The 26,939-nt window shown below is 37.2% G+C and overlaps 1 protein-coding gene across 5 annotated transcripts in view; it reads left to right on the top strand.

Moving 5' to 3' along the window:
• UBE2W (ubiquitin conjugating enzyme E2 W) overlaps positions 1 to 26,939 on the top strand; it is a 52,222-nt gene that overhangs the window by 13,520 nt on the left and 11,763 nt on the right. For 2 of the 5 annotated variants that reach the window (XM_028158724.2, XM_008150331.3), the window contains exons 2-5: positions 4,510 to 4,601; positions 10,493 to 10,595; positions 20,881 to 21,036; positions 24,723 to 24,798. In XM_028158724.2, the coding sequence (XP_028014525.2) occupies positions 4,510 to 4,601; positions 10,493 to 10,595; positions 20,881 to 21,036; positions 24,723 to 24,798 (427 nt within the window). Of the gene's footprint in view, positions 1 to 4,509; positions 4,602 to 10,492; positions 10,596 to 15,446; positions 15,507 to 20,880; positions 21,037 to 24,722; positions 24,799 to 25,402; positions 25,487 to 26,471; positions 26,688 to 26,939 lie in introns of those variants that run through there. The other 3 variants (XM_054708270.1, XM_054708269.1, XM_054708271.1) reach the window with 3 other exon arrangements.

Here is a 26,939-nt window from a genome sequence, read left to right as displayed (position 1 = left end):
AAGAACATAAAGTAAATTAATTGGGGAACTAGTGCTTTCCAGCTGGGGAAGATAGATTTTTATTATATCAGGTATTACATGCTATTGTTTTCTGAATAATTTCTCATTTGGTCTTTATGAATATTTGAATATATCTTTCTAGATTCTGAGAAGTGAAATTGTTGCTTCAAAAGATAGAACTTGTATTTCTCCAGGATTTTTATTTGCTCTGTCAGTGGCTTGGGCATTACTTCATGGAACACTTTTTATTTTTATATATATTTTATTGATTTTTTACAGAGAGGAAGAGAGAGGGATAGAGAGCTAGAAACATCAATGAGAGAGAAACATCGATCAGCTGCCTCCTGCACACCCCCCACTGGGGATGTGCCCACAACCAAGGTACATGCCCTTGACCGGAATCGAACCCAGAACCCTTCAGTCCGCAGGCCGACGCTCTATCCACTGAGCCAAACCGGTTTTGGCTCATGGAACACTTTTAATTAAATTCTTGCCTAAGGTTCTCAGGTGTAGCAGGAGTTCAGATTGTACACCCCTATAGATGTCCATTTGAGGTTATGACATTTCGTGGAAGAATTTTCCCCCTCTACTCATTGCTGAGTTCAAAACAGGCAGATTTCACTGCTGTCTTCTACACCCACTACCTTGTTCATCCTTACACTGGGGAGGTGGGGGGGGGGGGTTGCTCGTCACAGTTTTATGTAGGTCTTCTGTTAGAGTCCTCACTTTTTGGTTCCTCCCACCCCCACCCTTGGCTTGGTAGAAACCCCAAGGCAAAATTTCAGTGTCCCCGAGTTCACTTTGTTTTTGTTTTCTATAGAATTATTTAGAGTATCTACTCTGTCACTGTGCTGGAAATGAAATTCTGTTTAGTCTTTGAAACACATTATTTGGCTTTCAGTAGACCACAGTCCTGGCTTTTCAAAATCCTTTGTGACCACTCACTCCTTTTGGGCACTACTGTAACCTGAAAGCATGAAGGAGTGGTTTATGGATTTGTCTCTCTTTACGCTATGCGCTTTTAAAAAAGTCTTGTAGCTTTTTGCATTCCAATCTGATTTTTGAAGATGTCAATTTAAAATAAGAATGAGTAGCTTCATTTATTGAAGGCTTTCCATTTCCTAAGGGGGGGAAAGTTTCAATAAGTTATTAGAAGTTAAGGTCTCTAGAAGTGTATTTAGAATTCAGTAGGAAAGAAAACATTTTCTTAATATGCCTGAATCAGTATTTTAAAATAAAGTTTTATTGCTTAGCATCTCACCCAGAAATAAATGGCAATTGTTATAAGGGAGCAAGATAGGAAAAAAAATTGTTGGTATGCATTAATATCATGACAATAACAACCACTATTCCTCCTCTCCCCCAATATATTAAGAAATAATTATAACAGCCCTGGCTGGTTTGGCTCAGTGGATAGAGCATCAACCTGCAGACTGAAGGGTCTTGGGTTCAATTCTGGTCAAGGGCACATGCCTGGGTTGCAGGCTCAATCCCTAGTAGGGGGCATGTAGGAAGCAGCCAATCAATGATTCTCTCTCAACACTGATGTTTCTAACTCTCTCTCCCTCTCCCTTCCTCTCTGAAATCAATAAAAATGCATTTAAAAAGTAAACTTTTTAAATGAAACTTCACAAGATGTGAGGCCCAACTCCCCATCCCCTTAAACTTGCTCCTTTTCTCATCACATTTTAATATACCATATACTTATTTGTTTTGTTATTATTTACTGACCATCTTTTCCCCCACTATCATTTAAGCTTTACAGGTCCAGGAATCTTGTCAGTTTGTCCCTTTATGTATTGCCATTGTTAGTACCTAAGAGGAATATATTCTGTTCTGTTTTTTTAAAATATATTTTTATTGATTTCAGAGAGGAAGGGAGAGAGAAGAGAGAGAAACATCAATGCTGAGAGAGAATCACTGATTGGCTGACTTCCTCACACCCCACACTGGGGACTGAGCCCACAACCTGGGCATGTGCCCTTGACCAGAATCAAACCCAGGACCCTTCAGTCCGCAGGCCAATGCTCTATCCACTGAGCCAAACTGGCTAGGGCCTGTTCTGGTTTTGATTTATAATCACAGAAGTATCATTTAAATGTTCTTTGTCTTGGTTTCAACATATATTAGTATGGGATAATACTTACAGAAATGCATTAGTTTACAAGCTGAACTGCTTTAGATATTAATGGCCTTTTTAGGATGCTATTTAGAAATATTTTTAAAATTGATTTTAGAGATAAGAAGGCAAATACTAATTGGTTGCCTCCAACTGGGGATCAAACCTGTAACCTTTCGGTGTATGGGATGACATTACAACCAAGTGAGCAACACTGGCCAGGGCACTTTTTTTTTTTTTACACTAGGAGCATTTCGTTTGTTATGGTATTCTTCAACTTAAACAGTAATGTGCACTATAAAACAAACATCTTAGTACATATTTATACTGTCATACCCATCATCTTCAGCGGTCTGAAAAAGGAAATGATCAGGAGCTTTAGCGGCAAAAATCACATTGGGATGAAATGCCATGATTTAGCACTGTGCTACACAATGTGGACCTGTTGCTGGGTCATGCTTTTATTTTATGAGGACTTGGAAAAATCATTCCTAATTTCTCTAATTAGTTTCTATGAGGTGGTGTGTAATATAGTGTAAGAGCAGATGAAACAGGCCCTGGCCAAGTAACTCAGTTGGTTAGACCATAATCCCAATATGCCAAGGTTGCAGGTTTGATCCCCAGACAGGGCACATACAAGAATCAATCAATGAATGCATCAATAAGTGGAACAGTAAGTTTATATTTCTCCCTCTCCTCCCTCTCTCTTCCTCTCTCTCTAAAATCAATCAATCCTATGTAATAAAAGGCTAATATGCAAAACGACCAAATGGTAGAACGACTGGTCGCTATGATGTGGACTGACCACCAGGGAGCAGATGCTAAACACAGGAGCTGCCCCCTGGTGGTCAGTGTGCTAGAAGCCGGGCTCACCACTGGCAGGCGCAGCAGTGGTGGTGGGAAGCCTCTCCTGCCTCCTCGGCAGTGCATGTCCGACTAACGGATCGGGCCTAAGCCGTCAGTCAGGCATCCCCCAAGGGCTCCCGGACTGGGAGAGGATGCAGGCTGGGCTGAGGGACCCCCTCCCCACCCCCAAGTGCACAGAGTTCGTGCACCGGGCCTCTAGTAATAATAAATAAATAACTTAAAAAGAGCACATGAAGCAGTAAATGTTAGTCAATGTAATGCCAGTACTGAAGATGAGTTTGTTACACCAAAATAATATGATATAGGCGCCCAAACAAACCCTTTTGCTGGATAATGTGGGGTGGGGTCAGAATGGGATTGGGGGGGAATTGTGTGTAGTTGATACCTGATTTTCATTGTTACTTTCAATTATGATATTGCGATGTCTGAGGAAAACTTTTAATTCTTAATAACTAAAGAGCCATTTATAAGTTCTATTATAGTGATTCTCAACAAAGAAGGGGAGTTGTTTTCTAAACTGTATTGGTGTTGGGTGATGTTAAGCTTATTTAAAAGTGTCATATATTGAAAAGATCTAGAAATATTACTATATTGATAGTAATATTTGTCCAGAAAAAAGCAGATACTAGCTCTTTATTTTTGATACTAGCTTTTAAGCAGCAAATTCTTGAGTTCTGAACAGATATTTATATTTGTCTACTTTAATCCAAGAAAAGACGTTTATTCATAATCTTTATAATGTTGCATACAATTCTAATTATTTGGGTTTTAAACCCATAAATTATGAGCTTCTGTGAGTTTTTTGTTGTTGTGTACTACAAATTAATGTACACTAGTGATAACAACTGAAGAGTTGGACAATAAAAACTGTACAAACAAGAAGGCAAAATACATAGCCATTTGGGGGCATCTCTTATGTTGGAAAATAAGTTTACATATCTTGGGCACTGATATGTTATATTCCGGTGTTGAAAGATTAAATTATGTGCAGGTGGTCATATTTAAGAAAACAGAAACCTGGGTTGTAAATTATAAATAAAAACTATTTAAAACTTATTCATTTCTGACATATTCTTTAAGGATTATATTTATAGTTGAAAAGCAATAAAAGAAGCACTACTAACACTCAGCACTTATAACCTAGGCCAGTGATGGCGAACCTATGACACGCGTGACAGCACTGACACGCGTAGCCATTTCTGATGACATGCGGCCACTGAGGCGGCCGCATGCCGAGGATGAAACATTTGCTGCTCCTGAGGATGAAACATTTGCGAAATAATGTTTTTTCCTCAAAGTGACACACTACCCGAGTTATGCTCAGTTTTTTGGCGAAGTTGGACACACCAAGCTCAAAAGGTTGCCCATCACTGACCTAGGCTGAGACCTTACCAACCTCTATGGAGTAGCTCTGAAGTTTTGTAGATAGTTGGCTGCTCTTCATAACCCTCACAACATCAATTTTTACAACTATTTAGATATATAACAAAAAGGTACAAATTATTATTGGTATTTTTTTCTAGAAACGACTGCAGAAAGAACTGTTGGCTTTGCAAAATGACCCACCTCCTGGGATGACTTTAAATGAAAAGAGTGTTCAAAATTCAATTACACAGTAAGTATTTAATTTTTAAAGTACTTAATTTGTTTCTTTATTATCAGTGTAATATATGAATGTATACTTATTTTATTAAATATATAATTGTTTTCCTATTTCATCACATTGTCTTTTAGCAAGTGGTAAATACAGTTTACAGACTGACTCTCTGCATGAAAAAGTGAAGGGTGGAAGGGAACACAAGTGTTCTCTCTACCTCAGCTCATTCCTTGGGAGTGGAGCACAGGTGTCTTCCCAGATATGATACCAAGAAGAGGAGAGAGAGATGCGTCCCCTCTCTTAAAAATGAATTTGAATTAGTTTAAAATATTTTCACAAGTATCATTCTAAGATCTCACAACCTAGTATGGTCTATTCTTACTGTTCCTTTGGTTTAATCTGTTAGATAAGGATGAATGTTCTGAAAGAGGGAGAAAATATAAAATAATTGCTCCTTTCCTTTAAAAATAAATCTCCAGAAAAACATAAAAAGGATAGGAGCCTACAAGATAAAAGTTTATTATAGACCATCTTGTAGGACAAATAAGGACAATTCAAATATTGTGACTAGAGGCCCAGTGCACGAATTCCCTCAGCCTAGCCTGCAGGATTGGGCTGAAACCGGCTCTCCAACATCCCCTGAGGGTCCTGGATTGCGAGAGGGTGCAGGCAAGGCCGAGGGACCCCACTGGTGCACAATTGGGGCCGGGGAGGGACGCAGGAGGGCTCCAGGATGTGTCTGGCCCCTGTTGGTCAGTGCATGTCATAGCGAGTGGTTGAGTGGCCTTAGCATATTATGCTTTGATTGGTTGAATGGCTGACCAGTCAGCCGGACACTTAGTATATTAGGCTTTTATTATACAGGCTATTTTAGGTTCAGAGAGCAAAAGTAATCAAAATTCACACAATGGAGGGTTGGGGGACATACTCATCCTTCTAGAGGAAAAAATTTTGGTTACCTTTCACTTTGACATTTGAGTTAAGACAGGAGTCAAACATTAACAGGAATATGGGCAATTAATATGTTGATATTTAGATAGATATATTGATGTTTGGAAATGCAGTGCACTTCTCTAGTTCTATAACAGTATCTTTTTAAAAAATATTTTTTATTGATTTCAGAGAGGAAGGGAGAGGGGGAGAGAGAGATAGAAACATCAATGATGAGGGAGAATCATTGATTGGCTGCCTCCTGCATGCCCCACACTGGGACCAAGCCAACAACCCAGGCATATGCTCTCATCGGTAATTGGACCGGGAATCGAACTGTGACCTCCTGGTTCACAGGTTGATGCTCAACCACTGAGCCACACCAGCTGGGCCAGCATTACTTTTTTTAAAAAATTTAATTTTATTGGGGTAACATTGGTTAATAACATTATATATGTTTCAGGTGTACAACTTTATAATATAACATCTCTAAATTTCTTTTTGTACTTACCACCCAAAATCTAGTATTCTTCCCCCTTTACCCTCTACACCCTCTCCCCATCCCCCTTCCCCTCTGGTAACTACCTTGCTGTTGTCTGTGTCTGTGAGTTTGTTTTGTTTGTTCTTTTATTGCTTTTTGTTTTACATCCCACATATGAATAAAATCATATAATCTTGGCCTTTTCTATGTGACTTATTTCACTTAGCATGATGCTTTCAAGATCCACCCATGTTGTCTCAAATGGCAATATTCCATCTTCTTTTATGGCTGAGTGTAGTATTCATTTGTATATACATACCACATCTTTATCCAATCATCAGTCAAAGGACATTTAAGTTGTTTCCATGTCTTGGCCACTGAATAATGTTGCAGTGAACATAGAGATACCTATATCTTTACAAATATTTTGGGTAGATACTCAAAAGAGGGGTTGCTGGGTCATGTGGTAGCTCTATTCTTAATTTTTGAGGAATCTCCATACTATTTTCCATAGAGGCTGCTCCAATTTACATTTCCATCAGCAGTGTATAATGGTTCCTTTTTCTCTACATACTCTCCAATACTTGTTATTTCTTGTCTTATTGATAATAGCCATTCTAACGTGAGGTGGTATATAATTGTGGTTTTGATTTGTCTTTTCCTTATAGCTAGTGAAGTTGAGCATCTTTTCGTATATCTGTTGGCCATTTGTATGTGTTCTTGGGAAAATTGTTCAGGTCCTCTGCCTATTTTTTAATTGAATTGTTCTTTTGTTGAGTTGTATGAGTTCATTATATATTTTGTATATTAACCCCTTGTCAGAAGTATTGTTTGCAAATATCTTCTCCCATTTGACTGGTTTCCATTTTGTTTATTTTTATTTTGAAAACAGCATGCATTATCTTTGAATAATGCATTTAGAGATTTTTGTTTGGTAGTAATTTTTCTATTAAATGAATCACAAAAGTTTATTTAGTGGGATTATATGGGATGTGGATATGGATAAGGAAGATGATGAAAGCACATTAAGCTTTGTAGAAGACATTATGGTAGCATATATTAAGAACTTTAAAAACACGAGTGTCATACCCTTTAACCTAATAAACCCCTGTGCTATCTTAAGGAATAGAGATATAGAAAGATTGACTAGAAAGAACATACATTTACAGCACTGTACATATTAATGGAAAAAATATTCACATAGAAGTGGACCTGCGCAGTTCAAACCTATATTTAAACATTAGAATCTCAGCTACTCACAAGAAGTTAAGAACTGAGATTGCTCCCATCTCATCCTTACTCTGGGGTGTGTGCTTGTGATTGAAATCAAACATTGATGATTTGAATTTATGTAATTAAGTGTGCACATAATGCAACTACTAGTCTTCGATACCATCGATAAAGAAACTGCAACACAAAATGACTAGAATGAGATGTACCCAAAAAACTTTTATTTTATTTTTATTTTTAAATATATTTTATTGATTTTTCACAGAGAGGAAGGGAGAAGGATAGAGAGCCAGAAACATCGATGAGAGAGAGACATCGACCAGCTGCCTCCTGCACACCCCCCACCGGGGGATGTGCCCACAACCAATGTACATGCCCCTGACCGGAATCGAACCTGGGACCCTCCAGTCCACAGACCGACGCTCTATCCACTGAGCCAAACCGGTTTCGGCCCCAAAAAACTTTTAACAGTAACTATCTGTGGGTGATTTTTATTTTATTGATACTTTTTCTAAATTTTTTGTGGTGATCATATTTTACTTTTTAATTAATAAAATGTTATTTAAAAATACAGTATACTGTACAATAGAAAATTAATGCCTTTTTTGACCTGTCACCCAGCTATTGGAGGGATTACTGAGGTATTTGCTTAGCTGTTTAAAAGCTGTAGCCCTGGCTGGGTATCTCAGTTGGAGCATTTTCCTGTACACCAAAAGGATGCAAGTTCAATTGATTCCTGGTCTGGGCACATACCTAGGTTAGGGTTCAATCCCCAGGTAGGGGCTTGGGGGTTTATAGGAGACAACCCATTGATGTTTCTCTGTCTGTTTGTGTCTCTTTCCCCCTTCTCCTCCCTCTCTTCCTTAAAAAAAAAAAAAAAAAAAAATCATTAAAAACATCCTTGGCGCCAAAACCGGTTTGGCTCAGTGGATAGAGCATCGGTCTGCGGACTGAAAGGTCCCAGGTTCGATTCCGGTCAAGGGCATGTACATTGGTTGCGGGCACATCCCCGGTGGGGGGTGTGCAGGAGGCAGCTGGTCGATGTTTCTCTCTCATTGATGTTTCTGGCTCTCTATCCCTCTCCCTTCCTCTCTGTAAAAAATCAATAAAATATATTTTTAAAAAAAACAAAAAACATCCTTGGGCAAGGATTTAAAAAAAAAAAAAAGGCTGCGCTTGAGTAGATCACATAAATTTATGGTACATTGTCCTAAAAATTACTTTATAAAACAGAATGAAAGGCCACCAGGAAGTCCTGAGTTTTCCTCAGAATATTGCTTTGCAATGGGTGTCTGGATTAGGGGAGTGGGTAAAAGGGGATTTTGATGGCTAGGAAGGACCTATCTAGTTTGTAAAGAGAATAGTTTTAGATTTTGTTTTTAGTGCAGCTTTTGCATTCTATTTAATTGACTGGGTTCTGGTTCTGATGTCAGGAATATGCTAGGGGTTTTCTTGCATATGTAATGTTATGTATTCAACAACACTTTGAAGTGAATACCTTTTTAAAAAAAATATCTGTTTACAATTGAAATAGTTAAAATGGGAGAGGTAAAAAAGCTTACTCATGCCATACAGCTAGCTAAGGGGCAGATCTATCTGATTTCATAGTAAAATATTGCCTCTTGGGTCTGTGGTCATATCTTTTTTACCACATAATGGTATTCAGCGTGCATCCTGAAAATGAATAGCTGTGCTCTTAAGAGTCTGTTCACATTCGCTGGTTGCTTTGAGAGAATAGGCACATTTATTATTTCACATACTCTTAATCTATAGTATATGGTGTGATGAATAGAACCCCAAAACTGTATTCTCATTTCTTTCTTTTGTTTCCCTGTATTTAAGATAATTAATTTTTATACCTGAAAAGCATAAGATTGAAGAAATTGGCCAGGTGTACAATAATTACTATAAGTAGCAGAGATATAAGTATATTCTACTAGAGGCCTGGTGCATAAAAATTCATGCACTGGAGGGGGGGTCCCTCAGCCCGGCCTGCCCCCTCTCACAGTCCGGGAGCCCTCAGGGGCGGGAGGCGACCTGGCGATCAGGGGAAGGCGATGCCCCTATCACACCTCTGCTGCTGCCACTGCCGGCAGTGCAAGTCTCATCCAGCCCTTGTTACCTGAGCCTTGGGCGGCCCTGGGCGGCTGGGCACCTCCATCTTGTGGCTATGGGCGCCACCATCTTTGAGGGCGTGGCAGTCAATTAGCATATTCCCTCCTTATTGGCTGTGGGTGCCGCCATCTTTGAGGGTGTGGCAGTCAGTTAGCATATTCCCTCCTTATTGGCTGTGGGCACCACCATCTTTGAGGGTGTGGCAGTCAGCATATTCCCTCCTTATTGGCTGTGGGCACTGCCATCTTTGCAATAGCATGAGGGTCAATTAGCATATTTCCTCTTTATTAGATAGGATACATTACCTCTTGTTCTTTTCTTTTAAATCAAATGGAAGAGGGGAAGGTAGAGAAATAGAGATTTTGATGAGAAAAATGATGGGGCAGTATTTTAGAAGCAAAGTGGACCAAAGTCATAAGAATGAGTTACTAATTATGTCTCTTTTATATTCATGGTTTTTATATGTGGAAACAAAGTAAGCTTGCAGAGATACTATAGAAATCCATTCTGGGTTTTATTAAACAGTTGAGACATAATAAGAGACTAAGGAAAGGCCATATAGAACTTTGCCCATCAGAGTAAGTGGACTAATGTCAGCTTAGCTTTCTTTTTCCTATTTAGTCTTCTTTAGAACACTGATGAGATCGTCGGTCAGACGACTGCAGTTCTCTGTAGTCATTGCTGATACTTCCCCCATTGCTTCTAAACTAATTGATATCAGAATGGAAGTTAATTAGTTTGATATTATTTATAAAATCTTTTTAGTCATTGTAGAAATAATCTTGAGATAATAAGATAGGATAAATTGAGTAGGAATAGCACAGGCTTTGCTGTTATCACCCTGAGTTAGGTTTTTATTTTGTTTCTGATTTATTCATTTGTTATTATGTTTGTTTTTTGAGACCTGGGATAAAATTTGTCTTTGTCTTTTGCTAGCTATCTGAACTTGATTTAGTTATTTAACCCTTGAGTAGGCATTCCAGGAATGAGAATGGCTGTTTTTATAATTATTGGAAGGATGAAGTATGCTATTATACACAAATGACTCCTATCCCAATACCTTGGTATAGAGGAAGTTCTAGGTGTTATCTTTTCTCCTTCTTGCCCCAATCCCTTTTATCTGAAGTTTTTAATTTCTTTTTTTCTATTCTAGGTGGATTGTAGACATGGAAGGTGCACCAGGTACCTTATATGAAGGGGAAAAATTTCAACTTCTATTTAAGTTTAGTAGTCGATATCCTTTTGACTCTCCTCAGGTAACTGTCCTGCTTTTTAAAAATTCATTGTATTTTTTATAGCAAAATGCTAAGTTGGTGATTTTTGACCAAGAAAAACTTTATAAAATAAATTTATTTTAATTATGCAAATAGATTTCTTCCTTTATCTTACCATAATGTAAACCAGGATCTTTTGAACATTTTACATTATTGAGATTAGGGCTTTGCTGCTTTTGTACTTCCAAGAACTTAAAACTTCCTTAACCATAGATGTTAATAAAAAGGGGTGGGAATCTGACCCAGGCCTATGGATTGTTGGAGAGAGAACTTAACATTCTGGAATAGCTAGGCGTTTGTTCCTAGATAAGATGATAGAATGGTATTGTAAAGAGGCAAGTGATTTGTTCAAAGGAGCACTTCTTTGATATTGCATTGACATGCTGTCTTTGCAACATGTTAGCACTGCAAGAGCAGAATATATTATGAGATGTTAAACATCTAGACATGAGCCCCAAATCTTATCATTATAATTTGAGGCACTGTCAGTTAATGGCTTAATACTTGGATAGGGGAAAATAGTGGTGGAGGAACATTTTTGAGAGCTGTTTAACAGGGTGAATAATTAATCGGTGGAGGTTAGAGAAGGGGAGAGACTCTAAGATGACTTCAGATTTCTGGCTTGGTAAGGGTAAATGAGTTACTTGTAATGGCAAAATGATAAAACAATGCCAACTCTGTCTAGTGTTGCTAGGTAATGAGGTGTTCTGGATGATGAAATTTCCCAAATACCTGAAATTCAACCTGTTTGGTGCTAAAATATGCTATTTTTAAGGAAAGTCATATTGCATTGCTACTTTATTTTATTTTTAAATATATTTTATTGATTTTTAACAGAGAGGAAGGGAGAGGGATAGAGAGTTAGAAACTCTCAGCTGCCTCCTGCACACACCCCACCGGGGATGTGCCTACAACCAAGGCACATGCCCTTGACTGGAATCGAACCCGGGACCCTTCAGTTTGCTGGCCCGACACTCTATCCACTGATCCAAACCAGTCAGGGCGCGTTGCTACTTTAAAGAGGATATACCATAGTCTAATAGAAATAGACTATAATAAAAAACAAAAATAAATGTCTTCCTTCTCTCCAGAAAATGAGCTTCACTTTCTATTGTTGCCTTTGGCTTATTAGCATCATTGCTGACTATTAATGCTTGAAGGCAAACGGGGTCTTGAGTATATGGAAGGAGAATACAACTAACCAACTATGGAAGCTTTTGACTACTGGAAGCTTACTGTGGGAGCTCACACATTTTTCATCAGGAAAATACTATTTTTGTAAATGTGAAACTAAGTCAAAAGTGTCCTCTAATCCTTAGTATTTATTTCTAAATCAAATATCAAATTTGAGCATCATTTGAATTTCATTTTTAACATATGGTCATTTGTAATAAATTCCCCTTATCATCTTATCTCATATTTTTTAAATTCTTTTTCTCCAGCTTTACTCTGCCTACCCTTCTGATTTTGGAGTTCTTTATTCAGCTCTCCCTTACTCTTCTCTGAGTTCAACCATCCTAAGCAGCTGGTCCCAGGTCTACAGCTCTGTGTATAAGCTTTTCCTTCTGAGGTTTAATTTTACTCCCTTCTTGGACATCTCTACTTAAATAACCCCAGACGACTGAAACATAACACATCTAAACTCAGTCTTTTCCAATTACAAAATAAGGGGATATTTTTCCCCTTTGGGTTGCTGTCCACTTATCTGCTCGTGTTAAAATTCTTCTGTTTCCCACACTCCAAATGCAGTTTTTCAGATCCTTTTGCAGTCACTCTGCTCTAACCTTACTGTCAGTGCTGCAATCCTAGTTCTTTTCACCCCTAGCCATCCTTTTACAGTGCCATTAGATTTCTTTGAAGTCGCAGTTATCTCATTGGATTTTACATGTACTAGTACACACAGAACCACCATCCTCACCTTCCTCAGTAAAACCTCTAATGGTTCATTATTTCCTGTCAGGTCTAAAAACTCTTTAGCTTAGGTCCCTTCATGATCAAGTCTGAATTTAATCATTTTAGCTACACATTACCTTCATGCATCCTATTATATAGTAATATTTATATTATACTTTAATGAACATCCACCCTCATTTTGTATTTTAATAGCTCTTAATGAAGAGGTTAGGGGGAGATGGGTTCATCCTCATTTTATAAGTGAAGAAATTGAAACTTATAGAGTAAAATGTCATGTTCATGGTTCAAAAGCTAGCTAGTAGAATAGTCACGACTTGAAACCAAGTTACTTCTCCCTTATCCTGCCAATTAGGAGTGAGTACCAGCATGGGGGGAAATACCTATTTATCCATTCAGTAATGTTATGTCTGGAAGAGAAAGATCATTTGTAGAATGATACCTTTGTAAGCTCCTGGGCACTTGTTCCCAATCTTTGGGAATAATAAGAGGATTCTGTTTTTAACATCAGTTCATCCTGTAGTCTCTTCCATGTCATAGAAGTTGCATATTCTAATATCCAGGATTGAGAACATGACAGAGCTACTCTGAGTCCAGTAATAGTTTAAAATTATTTTTAATCACATCATCTTTATGGTTATAATGTAATTATAATGGATCTAAACAATAAACACTTGATATACATGTAGATTTGAAGATGTTTGCAACAACAGACTTTGTAGAAGACCATTGCTCTGAGGCAGTAACTTTCTCCAGGCAAAGCAAAGGTTATATTTGCTGAGACCTGGCAGCACTGGCGCTGGTGGGTTAGTCATTCACTCGCTCTCTGTGCAATGAACAACACTAAATTTACCACTGTTTACACGAGTAGAATTTGGGGAAATATCACTAGAATAGACCAATCTCATTGTGAAATTATTACTTTTGTATCTGTGAGTGAGATCTGTAAGACCATACATAAACATGATAGTTCTCATTTTCCCCTACTAGTTATAATTTATCTCACATTATTTCACTTTATAGTGAAAAGACTACCTATCTAAAATAATGGTGTTTGGCCCGGCCATTTGCTTTAAAAAAAATAATAACAACGACAAAAAACTTTTTCAGTTAATGTGAGAGCCAAGATGAGCCACCTTTTCATCACTGGTTTCTACGAATGTGCATTTACGACCAGGCATAAAGAAAATATAATATTTTTGAATATACTACTTTTCTATATTAGCATGCAGGTAAATGGCTAATTTACCTTGTATTGAGCATGAATTTTGCACCAAATACTCTTCTGTGTACTTTAGAGATAGGAGTACAGAAATTAAAAAGCATTGGTCCTGCCTTATTATCTGTTAAATATTTGGACAGGTAGACATTTATTCAATAATTGTGTAAGTATTTATATAGCACATAGCATAGGACAGATCCTGGCCTAGGTATTGGTGATTCAGTGGTAAACAAAACTACAGGAGAAAAAAATATCCTGCTTACATGTAGTTTGTATTCTTGTGGAAAGAGACAGACAGTAAGTAAAACACATATACTAGTAGTATGGAAAATGATGGGGGGAAAAACAGAAAAGAGGAATGAGGGTGTTAAGGTTTTGGAAAGAGTGATTAAGGAAGATTTCACTGAAAAGGTGGCATTGGAGCAGAGATCTGAAAGAGATGAGTGAGTGAACCATGTGACAGAGGTGAGGGGAAGAGCAGGTGACTCCAGTGCTCCTGTAATGGTCCCTAGAGTGCTATATAAACAAGGCGGGAAGTGTAGGGCATAGAGCAGAGGTAATTTGGGCTGATAGGACATTTAAAGCCCATGGTAAGAATTTTGACTTTTACTCTGAATGAAATGGAAAACCTTTGAAGATTCTGAATAGAGAAATGACATGATCCTACTTAAAATTAAAAGGTAAAAGCTGGCTGTTACATAGCAAATTGACTGGGGACACAGGTGCAGGGATACCAGATAAGCTTTAAAATATATATATATATATATATATATATATATATATTATAATAATATATATATATATTGATTTCAGAGAGAAAGGGAGAGGGAGAGAGAGAACCATCAATGATGAGAGAGAACCATTGATGGGCTGCCTCCTGCATACCCCCTACTGGGGATGGAGCCTGCAACCCAGGTACATGCCCTTGACTAGAATCGAACCTGGGACCTTTCAGTCCGCAGGCTGACGCTCTATCCACTGAGCCAAACTAGCTAGGGCCAGATAAGCTGTTGAAATAATTCAGGAAGGGTAGCAATGGAGGTCATGGAAGGTGCCATATTTTGTACTTATTTATTTTATTTTTACATATATTTTTATTGATTTCAGAAAGGGAGAGGGAGGGAGGGAGAGAGAGAGAGAGAGAAAGAAAGAAGGAAGGAAGGAAGGAAGGAAGGAAGGAAGGAAGGAAGGAAGGAAGGAAGGAAGGAAGGAAGGAAGGAAGAGAAACATCAGTGATGAGGGCAAATCACTGGTCGGCTGCCTCCTGCACAGCCCCTACTGGGGATCAAGCCAGTAACCTGGGTATGTTCCCCTACTGGGAATCAAATCCTGACCTCTTTCTTGGTTCATGGGTCGATACTCAACCACTGTGCCACGCTGGCTGGGCTGTACCTATTTTAAAAGTTGAGCTAACAGAATTTGCTGATGGATCAGTGTGGAATGTGAATGAAGGGAGTAGAGGAGGACTCCACAAGTTTTGGGCTCTGCAACTGGAAGTGTGATTGTATGCTTGGGAGCAAAGAGAAAGCAGTGACTGATTTAGAGTAGAATGTCTTTAAGCTTTCACCTAATTTTTGTTGAAAAACCTGTTTGCACTGGGACTTAAGAACAAGAAGAGTTTAGGTCAAATGGGCAAGCCATGAGAGAATGTGGCCTCTTCTGAGTTATTTGAGCTTATGTTGTTGTGGTTTTGTGTGTAGATCATGGAGGGCTACAACGAGAGATTAAAGTGAATGGATATTTGGGAATCTGTCAAAACAATAATGTGAAGGAGTTTGAAGTTTATCTCAAAGGACTTGGGAGGTATGGTCAGTCTCCATCAAAACTATAAAGTCTTCAAGCTTATGTCTTTACTGTTTTGCTTCTTTTCCTTCCTACCTCCTCCTTCACATTCACAACTCCTCTTCCTGAAAATATCCACTCTCTTAGACCCCGTTCCCCTGTCAGAGCATCCTAGTTGATTTATGTTTGTTTGTTTATTGATTTCAGAGAGGAAGGGAGAGGGAGAGAGAGATTGAAACATCAATGATGAGAGAGAATCATTGATGGGCTGCCTCCTGCATGCCCCCTACTGGGGATCAAGTCTGCAACCCGGGCATGTGCCTTTTACCAGAATCAAACCTGGGACCCTTCAGTCCACAGGCCGACACTCTATCCACTGAGCCAAACCAGCTAGGGCAGAGCATCCTATGCATAAAACAAATCTGAAGCACACCTATATTAGGTTGTAAATGTCCCAGTTATAGATGTTTTTAAGCTTTCAACTAATTTTTGTTGGAGAAATTTTAGGCATATTAGAAATAGGAGGGGAAATATTTTTTTAGGAGGGAGAGGACACTGTTTAGTTTTGAAACCATATTGATGCTAAGAGCAGTGCTAAAAATATACTTGCCTTGACTACAAAGCTTTCAAAACATTGGGGCAAGAGTAGTCATTTCTTCCTCACCCTTATTCCCCTCCTCTGCATGCCCCAAACATAGACCTTTCATTTGGTTGCTGAGAACTCCCTAACTGTGGAGATCCCAAGCCTGTCTTCATAGTGTCCTCGTCCTGTTATCTGTGCTGATTCTCCTTGCTCTGTCATGTGATGGCAGGACAGCTTTCCAAAGTCTTACTAACAATTTCTATTGCCTTAAATTGTCTACCATCTAGGATATCTGACAATGAACCCTGTTCATTGAAGCCTTGGAAGTTAAGTGGAGGGAAGGTACAGGAAAAGACTGGTAGGCTAGAAGATCACAGGGCATAAAGGAGAGAATTGTTACCATCCAGGGGAACCCAATCTTAGTTTAATTATAACCAGCAATTTTGTCTTTGCAGTACAGGTATAGCTGTATGGTCATGGTAATTCTGAAAGACCGGGAAAACAGTTAATGCTGATGCTGCCAATTCATAGCAGATGACCAAAGGGAGGAATTGAGTTGAAAACTGTTAAAATCTAATCTCTCGTCACTTTTGTCAAAGATTCACCATTTACACTAGACTACCTATAATCATATATTATTCATAATTCAATGCTCAATTTAGTTTATTACAGTAAATTCTCTGTGTGTTCAGTTTTATGGTTATACATTATTTCATCCACTTACAATTTTCATCAGGAAAGAAAGTATTCTCTCGCATTGTCCCTGGAGAAATCTTGTTAAAAATATTATCAGTTGGCTTTTATAATTATAGCCTCTTTTCTACTACTCATTCTGTGTATGCTGTGTTTTGACGTAACCTAATGCCAGATTAGGTATCTGACTTTATAATTACTTCTCGTGCACTAGTCTGAACACAGTAGTATGCCTTCCTTGTGGTAAGACCTCTGTATTGTACGGTTCAGCTTGATGCTTGGAAATCTTATATATGAGTACCATTAATTTCATATTAGGACCAGCTAAGCTCCAGCCTTTATTTTGTCACTATTGGTGGCTTTCAGTTTAAATTTTAGTAGTTTTTTATGACCGTACATTCAGTACCCAGAGGTTGGCTTGCTTAAAATTTTAGGTTGGATGTGTAATATGCACGCTTATAAAATTATATGAATCTTGAGCACAGTTCTCTCTCAGATCTCACCTGCTCTTGAAAATGAGCCACACTGATAGGGAGATGTTTGGAAGTTTAGAGACATCTGAGGACTGCTTCTAATGCAGACTGAGAACTTCAGGTGTGGTTTACATGCATTAGGTCTATATGACTAGTTTGTATCTGAATAAATTATTATTTTTTAAAAATATATTTTTATTGATTTTTAGAGAGAGAAGAAGGGAAAGAGAGAGATAGAAACATCGATGAGAGAGAAAGCCATCGATTGGCTGCCTTCTGCACGGCCCCTACTGGGGATCAAGCCCGCAACCTGGGCATGTGCCCTGACCGGGAATTGAACCAGCGATCTCCTGGTTCCTGGGTCAATGCTCAACTGTTGAGCCACACCAGCCGGGCATGAATAAGTTATTTTAAAAATAAATAAATTAGCAACATTCTTACTTATTCCTTTTGGTTTCAATTTCGTTTGTATTCAGTTGTCTTGCCAGACTTGTTTTAGATAGTTTTATCAGCTACTTGGGACTTCAAATAAAAAGTTTTGAACTCTGAAAATAGCTTAATTATCTCTTAAGGTTTTAGAACTTACTTGGCTGCATTAAAATAACTGAAATATACATTTCCTCCTTTGGCTTCTACTGGTGTTAAGTAAATGATGATTGAGAGAGTGATCTTGAAGAAATTCAGCCTTGGTTACTCTCCCAATCGCATGCAGAGGACCAGAATGGTAAAGTTTACATTAAAACAGCCTGTAGAAACCACTTACCAGCTTTTTACATGATAAACTCTTGAAAAGTTTTTTCTTTTATTTTAGCAATTCATCTATGGCAAGTAAACTCAGCTTTTCCATGTTTAGACCTGGAACTTCTAAAATTCTGTATCTGTCAGGTTAAGCCTTAGGGGTTACCTGTACTATGTACAACTAATTCATTCCCCTGTTTTTATGGTGGCTAAAAGTTTTGGACTGTCTGCATTTGCCCTGCATGCAGCATGTTAAAAAGCCCCGTTTTGTTTGTTTGTTTTTTAAGGGTTATGGAGACTTGATTTTTATTTCAGTCCCCTCATACTTCAGAGCTGATCTCTTGATTTCTGGCTCTTCTCTGCTTACAGACTGTGCTGCTTCTGCTGCAGGTGTCCCTTTCCTCTCGCTTCTCCTTGTTTCCTTTTGGTCTGTGCATATTTCTTGGCTCCCAGGCCAAATGATTTAGTATACCATCATTTCTATCCAAGAATACTGCTTTCCTTCTGCTCTGTGAATTGGCTAGTCAGAGCATGCAGAGTTGACCTTTGTAATGTGTCTGTGTATTTTCCTTTGATGGTTGCTGATACATTGATTCTTTTTTGCCAAAGAAGATAACTTGGTGGTTATTCATTTATTGGCACTTTCAAAGCACTGTTCTACTTGACTTCTTAAAAAAGAGTTGTTACTGAAAAATATCCTGTAAAAAAATAATTGTTGTGGTCAGGGAATAAGCTCTTGGGCATTGCTTGCATTCTTAATAAATATATCCTACTGGTCCAATGGTATTTTCTGGCAAAAGGAATACCCCAAAGCAGATGCATATTCTGTGAGATTCGTTAATACCCACTGTAGACATCTACAATAGGTTGTGGGAATATCAAGTGCATGTAATAATAAACTATAATTTGTACTGGTAAAAAATAAAATTTAATTTAAAAAATTAAATTAAAATAGCCTGTGGAAACTAGGATAAACTCAAGAATTGCAAGACCATGTAAGCAGTCATTTTCTTTTGCAGAGCAGTACTTTCTTTAAGCAAAAAGTCGTGAAAAAAGCATTAGCATGGGTAGATATAATTCAGGTAAATGGTATACTTCTAACCCAGCTGTGCCAGTCTTTCAGGGGTTTTCTGCAATTGGGCAAGGAAAGTAACTTGATGTCTCTTATTTTGAGATTTTGCTTTTATTTTTCAGCTTTATTTTAGCTCTCTTTAGTGTGAATGGAGGGTGGATGGCCAGATTTTAAAGAGAAAAAAAAAAGAATAATGTTTGAAAAGTCATTCCTTTGAGAGAAAAAAAATCCTTTTGCTGTCTTATATTAGCTTTAGCCAAGGAAATGAGTCCCATATGTTAGTAGTGTGTTTGAAATATTAGAGAACTCCTACTTGTATGAAAGAGTGCTTTGTTAAATGTAAGTATTTGTGAGATTGTAATAAAATTAGATTTGTAGCTAGCTGTGTAAAAATAAAAGAAAAGGCCTAGCTTATGGTAATCTTCTACAACGTGTCCTATATTAAATTATGACATACTTTACGCTGGCCACGTTTATTTCACTGGCTCTCTTTTCTCTCTAAAGGGAAGGAAAGGTATGCCTAGAGCAATATATGTTTCATCATCAGTTTCTGTCATAAGTTAAGGTAAAGTTTCTCCATACTAAGATTCTGCTATATTCAAGTGTGAGGCAGTTTGCAGGACTGAGAAAAATACTGTAAGTCTTGTTTGGAAACTACTGGTTTATATTTGATGAGCTTTATAATAATCCCATTATACCTACTGATTCAAAATCTGTGAAAGTGGGTCCTTGAATTTGTATTTTTAGCCACATCTTCAGGTAATTTTTTTAAAGGCCAGTTCAGGAATTAGCAATGAATACTAAACAACAGAATAAAAATGGTACATTTTATTGCAGAATAAAATTCAGTTAAAGACTGGTGAATTAACTTATATGTTAAAATAAATAATTTAATATGAAGTAACATATAAACATTCTTAAAAATAACTTTTATTGTCTTTGACCTACTTTGGGCTATGCTTATAAATTCTTCAGGATACATGGATCTAATCTCCTTCTTTTTCAGATGCTTAGGTAGATATGTATAAGAAACACTACTGTTAGGATATTTGTTGTATTATTAGGGCAAAGGAAGGAAATAATAGATTTATTACCTTTCAAAATAGTGTATAAGCAAGATGGAGAAAAGGAAAAACTATTATAAGAATTGAGTAAAAGAAAAGGCAGAGAAAAACAGCAACCCCCCAGTTTTGTGTTTTTTATTTTTGTCTAGGCACATAGTTATTTACTGATTAATAAGTAGTAATTTGTGCCCATCATAATGGATGTGTGAGTTTAGAGGAGGTGGAGTACATTGCAGTCATTTCCTTTTGCATATAGCACCTGAGCTGGTAGCATTGTTCCAGGTGGAAGGGGTGTTCCTCCCAACTATAACTCATATTGTCTCAAAATTGAATACTTTCTGTTGGGAATTTTATTGTATTTGATTTCTATATGCGGAGAGCAATGAATAGAATTTGAAAACCATTCTTACAAATGGAGAGTTGACTTTTCCTAGTCTAAAAATACATGGTAGTTTGATAATTTTTATAGGGGATTTGAAAAATAGCTGAAATACAAAATAGATAATTTGGGGGTCTCCTCCCCCTATGATGTGGGCATTCATACAGTGAAACCAGTATTTACTGAATTCATCAGAATAAAAAAGCAGTTATTTATCTTGTTCCTGGCACTGTTTTTGTTTGTTTTTAATTTGGTTTTAAAAATATTAAGTTATGTGGGGAAATTTTTTTATTTTTTTTTTTTGGTCATACAGAATATTTGCATGTTAATGGAATTTTATTCTTTCTTAGGTCATGTTTACTGGTGAAAATATTCCCGTTCATCCTCATGTTTATAGCAATGGTCATATCTGTTTATCCATTCTAACAGAAGACTGGTCCCCAGCGCTCTCAGTCCAATCAGTTTGTCTTAGCATTATTAGCATGCTTTCCAGCTGCAAAGAAAAGGTAGGACTTTTCAGAATTATTCCAGGTAATGTCTCTTCTGTCAGTTTAGGTAGAGAAACTATTTTAATATAATTTTACTTGAAGGAAGGACTTAATGTTTTTTATTATAAAGTTAATAGGGAATGCATATTTTGATCATCTTTCATCCCAAATAGAAGTTAGATATTGTTTTATATTTCTTAAACAGAAAATACCTGCAGATGTTCTAAACAGTCTGCATTTTATTTCCATAAATATGCACAGGGCAAAAGTGTACAAGAAATTCTTGTTTCTAGATTTCAGAGTGAAAAGCCCCAAGAACAAGCATCATGAGGGAGTTCCCTACTCCCCTGCTTTCTTCCTGTGCTGGCTCTCACCATATCAGCCTCTTTGAAGGCATTTCCCAGGAACTGGAGCTTTGCTATCATGATGATTAGGTTGAAGGCGACAGACTAGATTACCAGGAGAATTTTTAGGACTTGTCCTCTTACTCTCCTTTACAAATGCACAGGTTCTTTGTCTGATGCAGAGGAGAATAAGACCAAAAACAAAAGTCACATGAGTTAATAGTTAAGATATCCTTTTAAAGACCCTAAATCCTCTGCACTTCTGGTCCTTTTGTCACTCCCACTTGAGGGTTAGTGCGGCACAATATTCATAGAGTGCTGTGGTTTTGAAGCCTTACTTCCCATGGGGCTTTCCTTTGTATTCTGTTTACAGAAGAAACAAGCTTCTCCTTGAGATTAGAGAGCTGAGAGGTTATTTATTTTTCTATTTCCAAATTGAACTGTCATTTTTATTAAATTTGTATTTAGAGAACTTTTAAGATAGTACTTTATTTTAATTTTTTTTATCCTCACCCAAGGATATTTGTCCATTGATTTTTTAGAGACAGAGTGGAAGAGAGAGGGAAAGACAGAGAGAAATATCGATGTGAGAGAAACACATCAATTGGTTGCCTCCTGCATGCTCCCTGACAAGTCCTGAGCAGGGGAGGAACCTGCAACCGAGGTACATGCCCTTGACTGGAATCGAACCCGGGACCCTTTGGTCCACAGGCCATCGCTCTCTCCACTGAGCCAAACTGGCTAGCAGAGTACTTTGTTTTTAAACAGTAGGTTATCTAGACTCAAGCTCTTGAAGCCACTGTTTGCAAAGTAAGTTTCTTGGGATGTTAGTTCCATAACAAGTTTAAAAGAAGGATTTGTTCAACTGGGCATGGTTAAATAATGGGTTAAATTGTGTTTTTTCAAATTACAGCATTAAGAGCCCTTAAAATGCACTTTTATATACCATATAAGAAAGGAAATTAACTCGGGCAGTTAAACTTGTGACACACCATTAGTTAAGAATATTAAACTGTAAAGGAAAAATGTACATCTTAGAAGAGATGAAATAGGGTACATATGTTAGTATCACTTTTTAACTTTAGTTTCCTCTTTGCTGTTGGCTTTTCTAAGCTGCATTTTAACACTATATTTGAGCTTTAGTAAACCCCTAGGGCTTTGGAAATAAGTCTTACTCATTTATTACTTCCATATTTTCTTCTCCAGGACACATACCAATTTAAGCTTTTAGTAAAACAGAGCAGTTTGCAATGACTAGGGTTTCTATGTCCCTGCTAATGTTTAATGTCTATAGAAAGGTGAGGCAGTAACAGGATTGAATAAGAAAAGCTGAGATGAATACTAGTGATATCTGCACATAGCTCTTGCATATACCTGATGATTAACTTTTGTTTACATTTAAATTTATGGATTTACTATTAAAAACTAGAAAATTACTATATTCTTTACCTTCTTCATCTTTTTCTAAACTTTACCACTCCCCTCATATTTAGTTGTTTGCTACCATTTCTTTGATATTTCATATATAAGACTAGCCACTCCATTTGAATTATTGATAAGCTATATAATATTGTATCAACTATAATGTATTCAACAAAGATGGTAATCTGGAAGTCAGCATTCTGGCAGCATTAACTCTGTAATGAAATTCAGCAAACATTTATTAGGTACCTACTTGATGCTATTTTAACTGTGCTAAGTAGTAGATTACAAAGAGGAAGCTTGCTTTGTCATTGAGGTGCTCTAGCTTCAAATAAGCTTTAAAATGTCTTTTAAATATCCACCGAAAACTCTTCTAGTAAGGCAGGTGAATTGTATTCTGTGGTGGACATGGTTGTCTGAGTTTCACTTTACTAGTTGACTCTTCTTTAATGCAAATTTTAATTTTTACTGTAGGCTTTTAAGAATTTAGATTTAGTCAATTGTTTTGTTCCAGTTTCCCTTTTCATAGTCAAGACTGGTTTCCTAAACTGAGGCATTTACTAGTAAATCTGTTATGTCAGTAGTTGTTAGTAGATTTGAGACCAAGGGTTTTTCAGTAATCAACCCTTTATTCTCAGTGCCCTAATAATACAGATAGACCAAACTTCCCAGCCTATGTTCCATTTCTAAAACAATTTGATAATCCATCTTTATATGTAGTTTATTTTTTCTAAGAACACAATCTCCTTGGTTACTTACCAGTTAGGTTATATTCTTGACTTAAACAAATAGAGTTAAGTGTTTTTTAATTGGGTTCTAATAAATATACATAAAAGTAGTTTGTGAAATTATTTGCCATAGTAGTAGCAATTTATTCCATTAATTTATTCCATAAGCACTGGTTATGACTTTGCAGGACAAGCAACAGCAGATCATCTAGTCTTTGAAGTAGTCAGGAATCTAATGTCATAATACTAATTTTTCAGGAATTTCCCCAGACTGTATTAACAGGGTAATCTTGGGATATTTGTTGTACGTCTTATGCTCTACTCTTCCCTTTTGTTAAATTAATATTAACTCCTAGGGGCATTATGAGGCTCGGCTAAGATTAGAGTCGTATATTGAGTTTTAAGATGAGGTGGACTACCTGTTTTCCTTCCTGCTGTCTCTAGGTAGTCCTGCTCTCCATTGCATTTTGCTGGAGCCTATCCTATTAGCTACAAACCTACCCTCTGTGACTTTAGTACAGGTTTGACCTGTTTCCAAATCTTTAGTGTCACATATTCCTTGTGCCTGATTAATATACAAAAGTTTTCAGGACAGCCCTCTTCTATAATCTATCTTCAGTGTTGGCATCACTGTTTCTGATGTATATCTCTTGCAAAGCTGCCATATGTTTATAGTATGGTTCTAGTAAGGCATATATATGTACAGCAGAAATGCCAATATATCTTTTCCCCTTTTTTCTCATGTTATTTGGAAACTGAATCCTGTGGTCTGTCCTTGGTGATCTTACAGAAAAGTAAAATCCTTTGTGGAGGTGTATAAGTTGCATTAGTTTTCTCAGACAAATCTAATTAGGTAGACTTTTTTGTTTTAATTAGCTCACAAAAGTAATTATTAACTTATTTCTAGGGAGATAAGGTAAATGAAACCAAAATTTTTTACAACCTAATGATGCCACTCCTAGTTTCTTCATTCTCTAGTAAGCCCACAGGAGCCTAACTCAAACTAAACCGCACACTTCTAGTTTTTTAAAAGCAACTTTAGCGTCACATGTCTACATTCCCTAGGTTTTCTTTCATTTATGCCATCAGCAGTTATATTGTTTTTTATACATTCTATAATAGTTTTGCTAAAGCTTTTATTAAATCTGTCTCTCCCTTATGCTTTTCTATTTTACAACTTCTTATCTATTTAAACTCTTTTTCGTTTCAGAGACGACCACCAGATAATTCTTTTTATGTTCGAACATGTAACAAGAATCCAAAGAAAACAAAATGGTGGTATCATGGTAAGCAGTTTTATTTTAGAATAATAACTTTTTAGCATTTTGATTTGAAAAATATCTTTTTGCTTGAGAAAAAGATGTTGAATTTTTGTAATATGGAGAAAAATTTTAAAAATACTTTAAGATATTTTATGGGTAAGCTAGATTAGCTTCTTAATGGGGCACGTAAAATCATAACCATCATACAAGTAAAATCTAAAATTGCTTTAACATTTTGAAACTACCATTATATTACAAAAAGGAAGTCCTTAATAATGTTTAGATCAAATTATAGCTAGTTATTGGAAAACCTGATGTTTGAAATAGAGGTTTTGATGCCTGTGTATTCCTTCAGTTTTGGTGCTATTCTCTGGGAGGGGGAACCACATTGTTAGAGCTGACCCATCAAATTAAAGAAAATGCTTCCTCCTCTAATAGTTATTCAGGGATTCTTAGCTATAAAGGACAGTGTTCCAAATAAGATGCATTAATAGTCAGATTTCAGGAATTCTTTCTGAGCACTGAAGTTCCACTAAAACTTTTAACAAGACCCTACTTTAATTAAACGGCCCTTTACTTCAATTCACATTGCTGACTATTCCTTCTTTTACTGCCTCTTGCCCTGTAGGACCAAACACTATGCTGCTGCTTTCTTCTGTGCCTTTAAAGTGTCAAAGTGCCTAAGATAGTGGTCATTTTATTTCAGATTCAGCCTCACTAATAACAGAAAAATTCCATTGTCTTTTATAATGTTTTTAACCAAGTTTTAAAATGTGAGAGGAAATTGTCCTAGAGTGGTGAATTTTAAAAATACATCTATTTTTATAGTATAACCCTCTCTTGCCTGGCTGGAGTGGCTCAGTTGGTTGAGCATTGTGCTATGCACCTAGAGGTTGCTGGTTGTACGTAACCTGGGTGGTGGGCTTCATCCCCGTCAGGGTGCTAACATAAAGTAACTGATTAGTATTTCTCACATTGATGTTTCTCTCTTTTCTCTCTCTCCCTCCCTCCCCCTCTTCCCTCCTTTCCTCTCTTCTCCCTCCCTGTCTTTCCTTCTCTCCCCTCCCCCCTTCCTCTTTCTAAGTATGCCCTTGGGTGAGGATTAAAAAAAAGTATAACCCTCTCTACCACTTAATCATCTTTCAAGATCTTCATTGCTGCCCTTATATAGTTAAAAGGACTTATGAGAAGCCTTTTATCTAAGAACTAGAGGCCCAGTGCATGAATTCATGCACAGGTGGGGTCCAGCCAGCCCACCCCAGTGGGGACCCATTGGGCTGGGCCAGTGGGGGAAGTGGGGCTGATGAGGGCCCAGATCAGGCTAGTTGGCTGCCGCAGTGCTTGTCATAGCCACCAGTCGTTCTGGTCGTTCCACCATTCTGGTTGCTGGGCTTTTATATATATAGATACTTCCAGAATTTCTTATTACCTGTTTTTTAATAAGAAATGGAGAAAAGTCACACAGTGATACTAAAAATATAAAAATCAGTTCTTTAAAATAAAATACACTTATAATAGAAGTTATTTCGATATAAATAGTTTTTATCTGTTACTTTCTAAGAAATCTGTACTTCCATAACTAAACTAGGAAAGTCTTTTAATATTTGGAGATGGATCATCTCTAAGTTGGCCAAAAAGTGCCAAGAAAAGACAGAGTTTTGGGTTTTTTTTTAATACATTTTTTTAATTGATTTCAGAAAGGAAGAGAGAGGGAGAGAGATAGAAACATCAATTAGAGAATCATCAATTGGCAGCCTTCTGCATGCCCCCCACTGGGGGTTCAGCCTGCAACCTGGGCATATGCCCTGACCGGGAATCGAACTGTGAACTCCTGGTCCATAGATTGACGCTCAACCACTGAGCCATGCCAGCCAGGCCAAGCGAGACTTTTTAAGCAAAATTTACCTCTTAATGTAAAATAGTCAGGGTTTGTATCAGAATGAATTTTCTCAATAAACAGATTAAAAGTATCCCCTCTTCCTTTCCCTCTCCCTGAAATACAAATAATAAGCCATTTTTTAAAGGCACTGGATTCTAATTCAACTAAATCATGACTACTCTAGTCCAGTTTCAGTCCTGGGATAGTAAGTATCCTAGCCCCAGAACACATGTTCTTTTTCTTTTTTAAAAAATATATTTTATTGATTTTTTTTTTTTACAGAGAG

Source organism: Eptesicus fuscus, chromosome 19 (assembly GCF_027574615.1).
Source record: "Eptesicus fuscus isolate TK198812 chromosome 19, DD_ASM_mEF_20220401, whole genome shotgun sequence".
Lineage (NCBI taxonomy): Eukaryota > Metazoa > Chordata > Mammalia > Chiroptera > Vespertilionidae > Eptesicus > Eptesicus fuscus.
The sequence above is the reverse complement of the archived record's forward strand: the minus strand, read 5'-3'. Positions and strand labels throughout refer to the sequence as shown.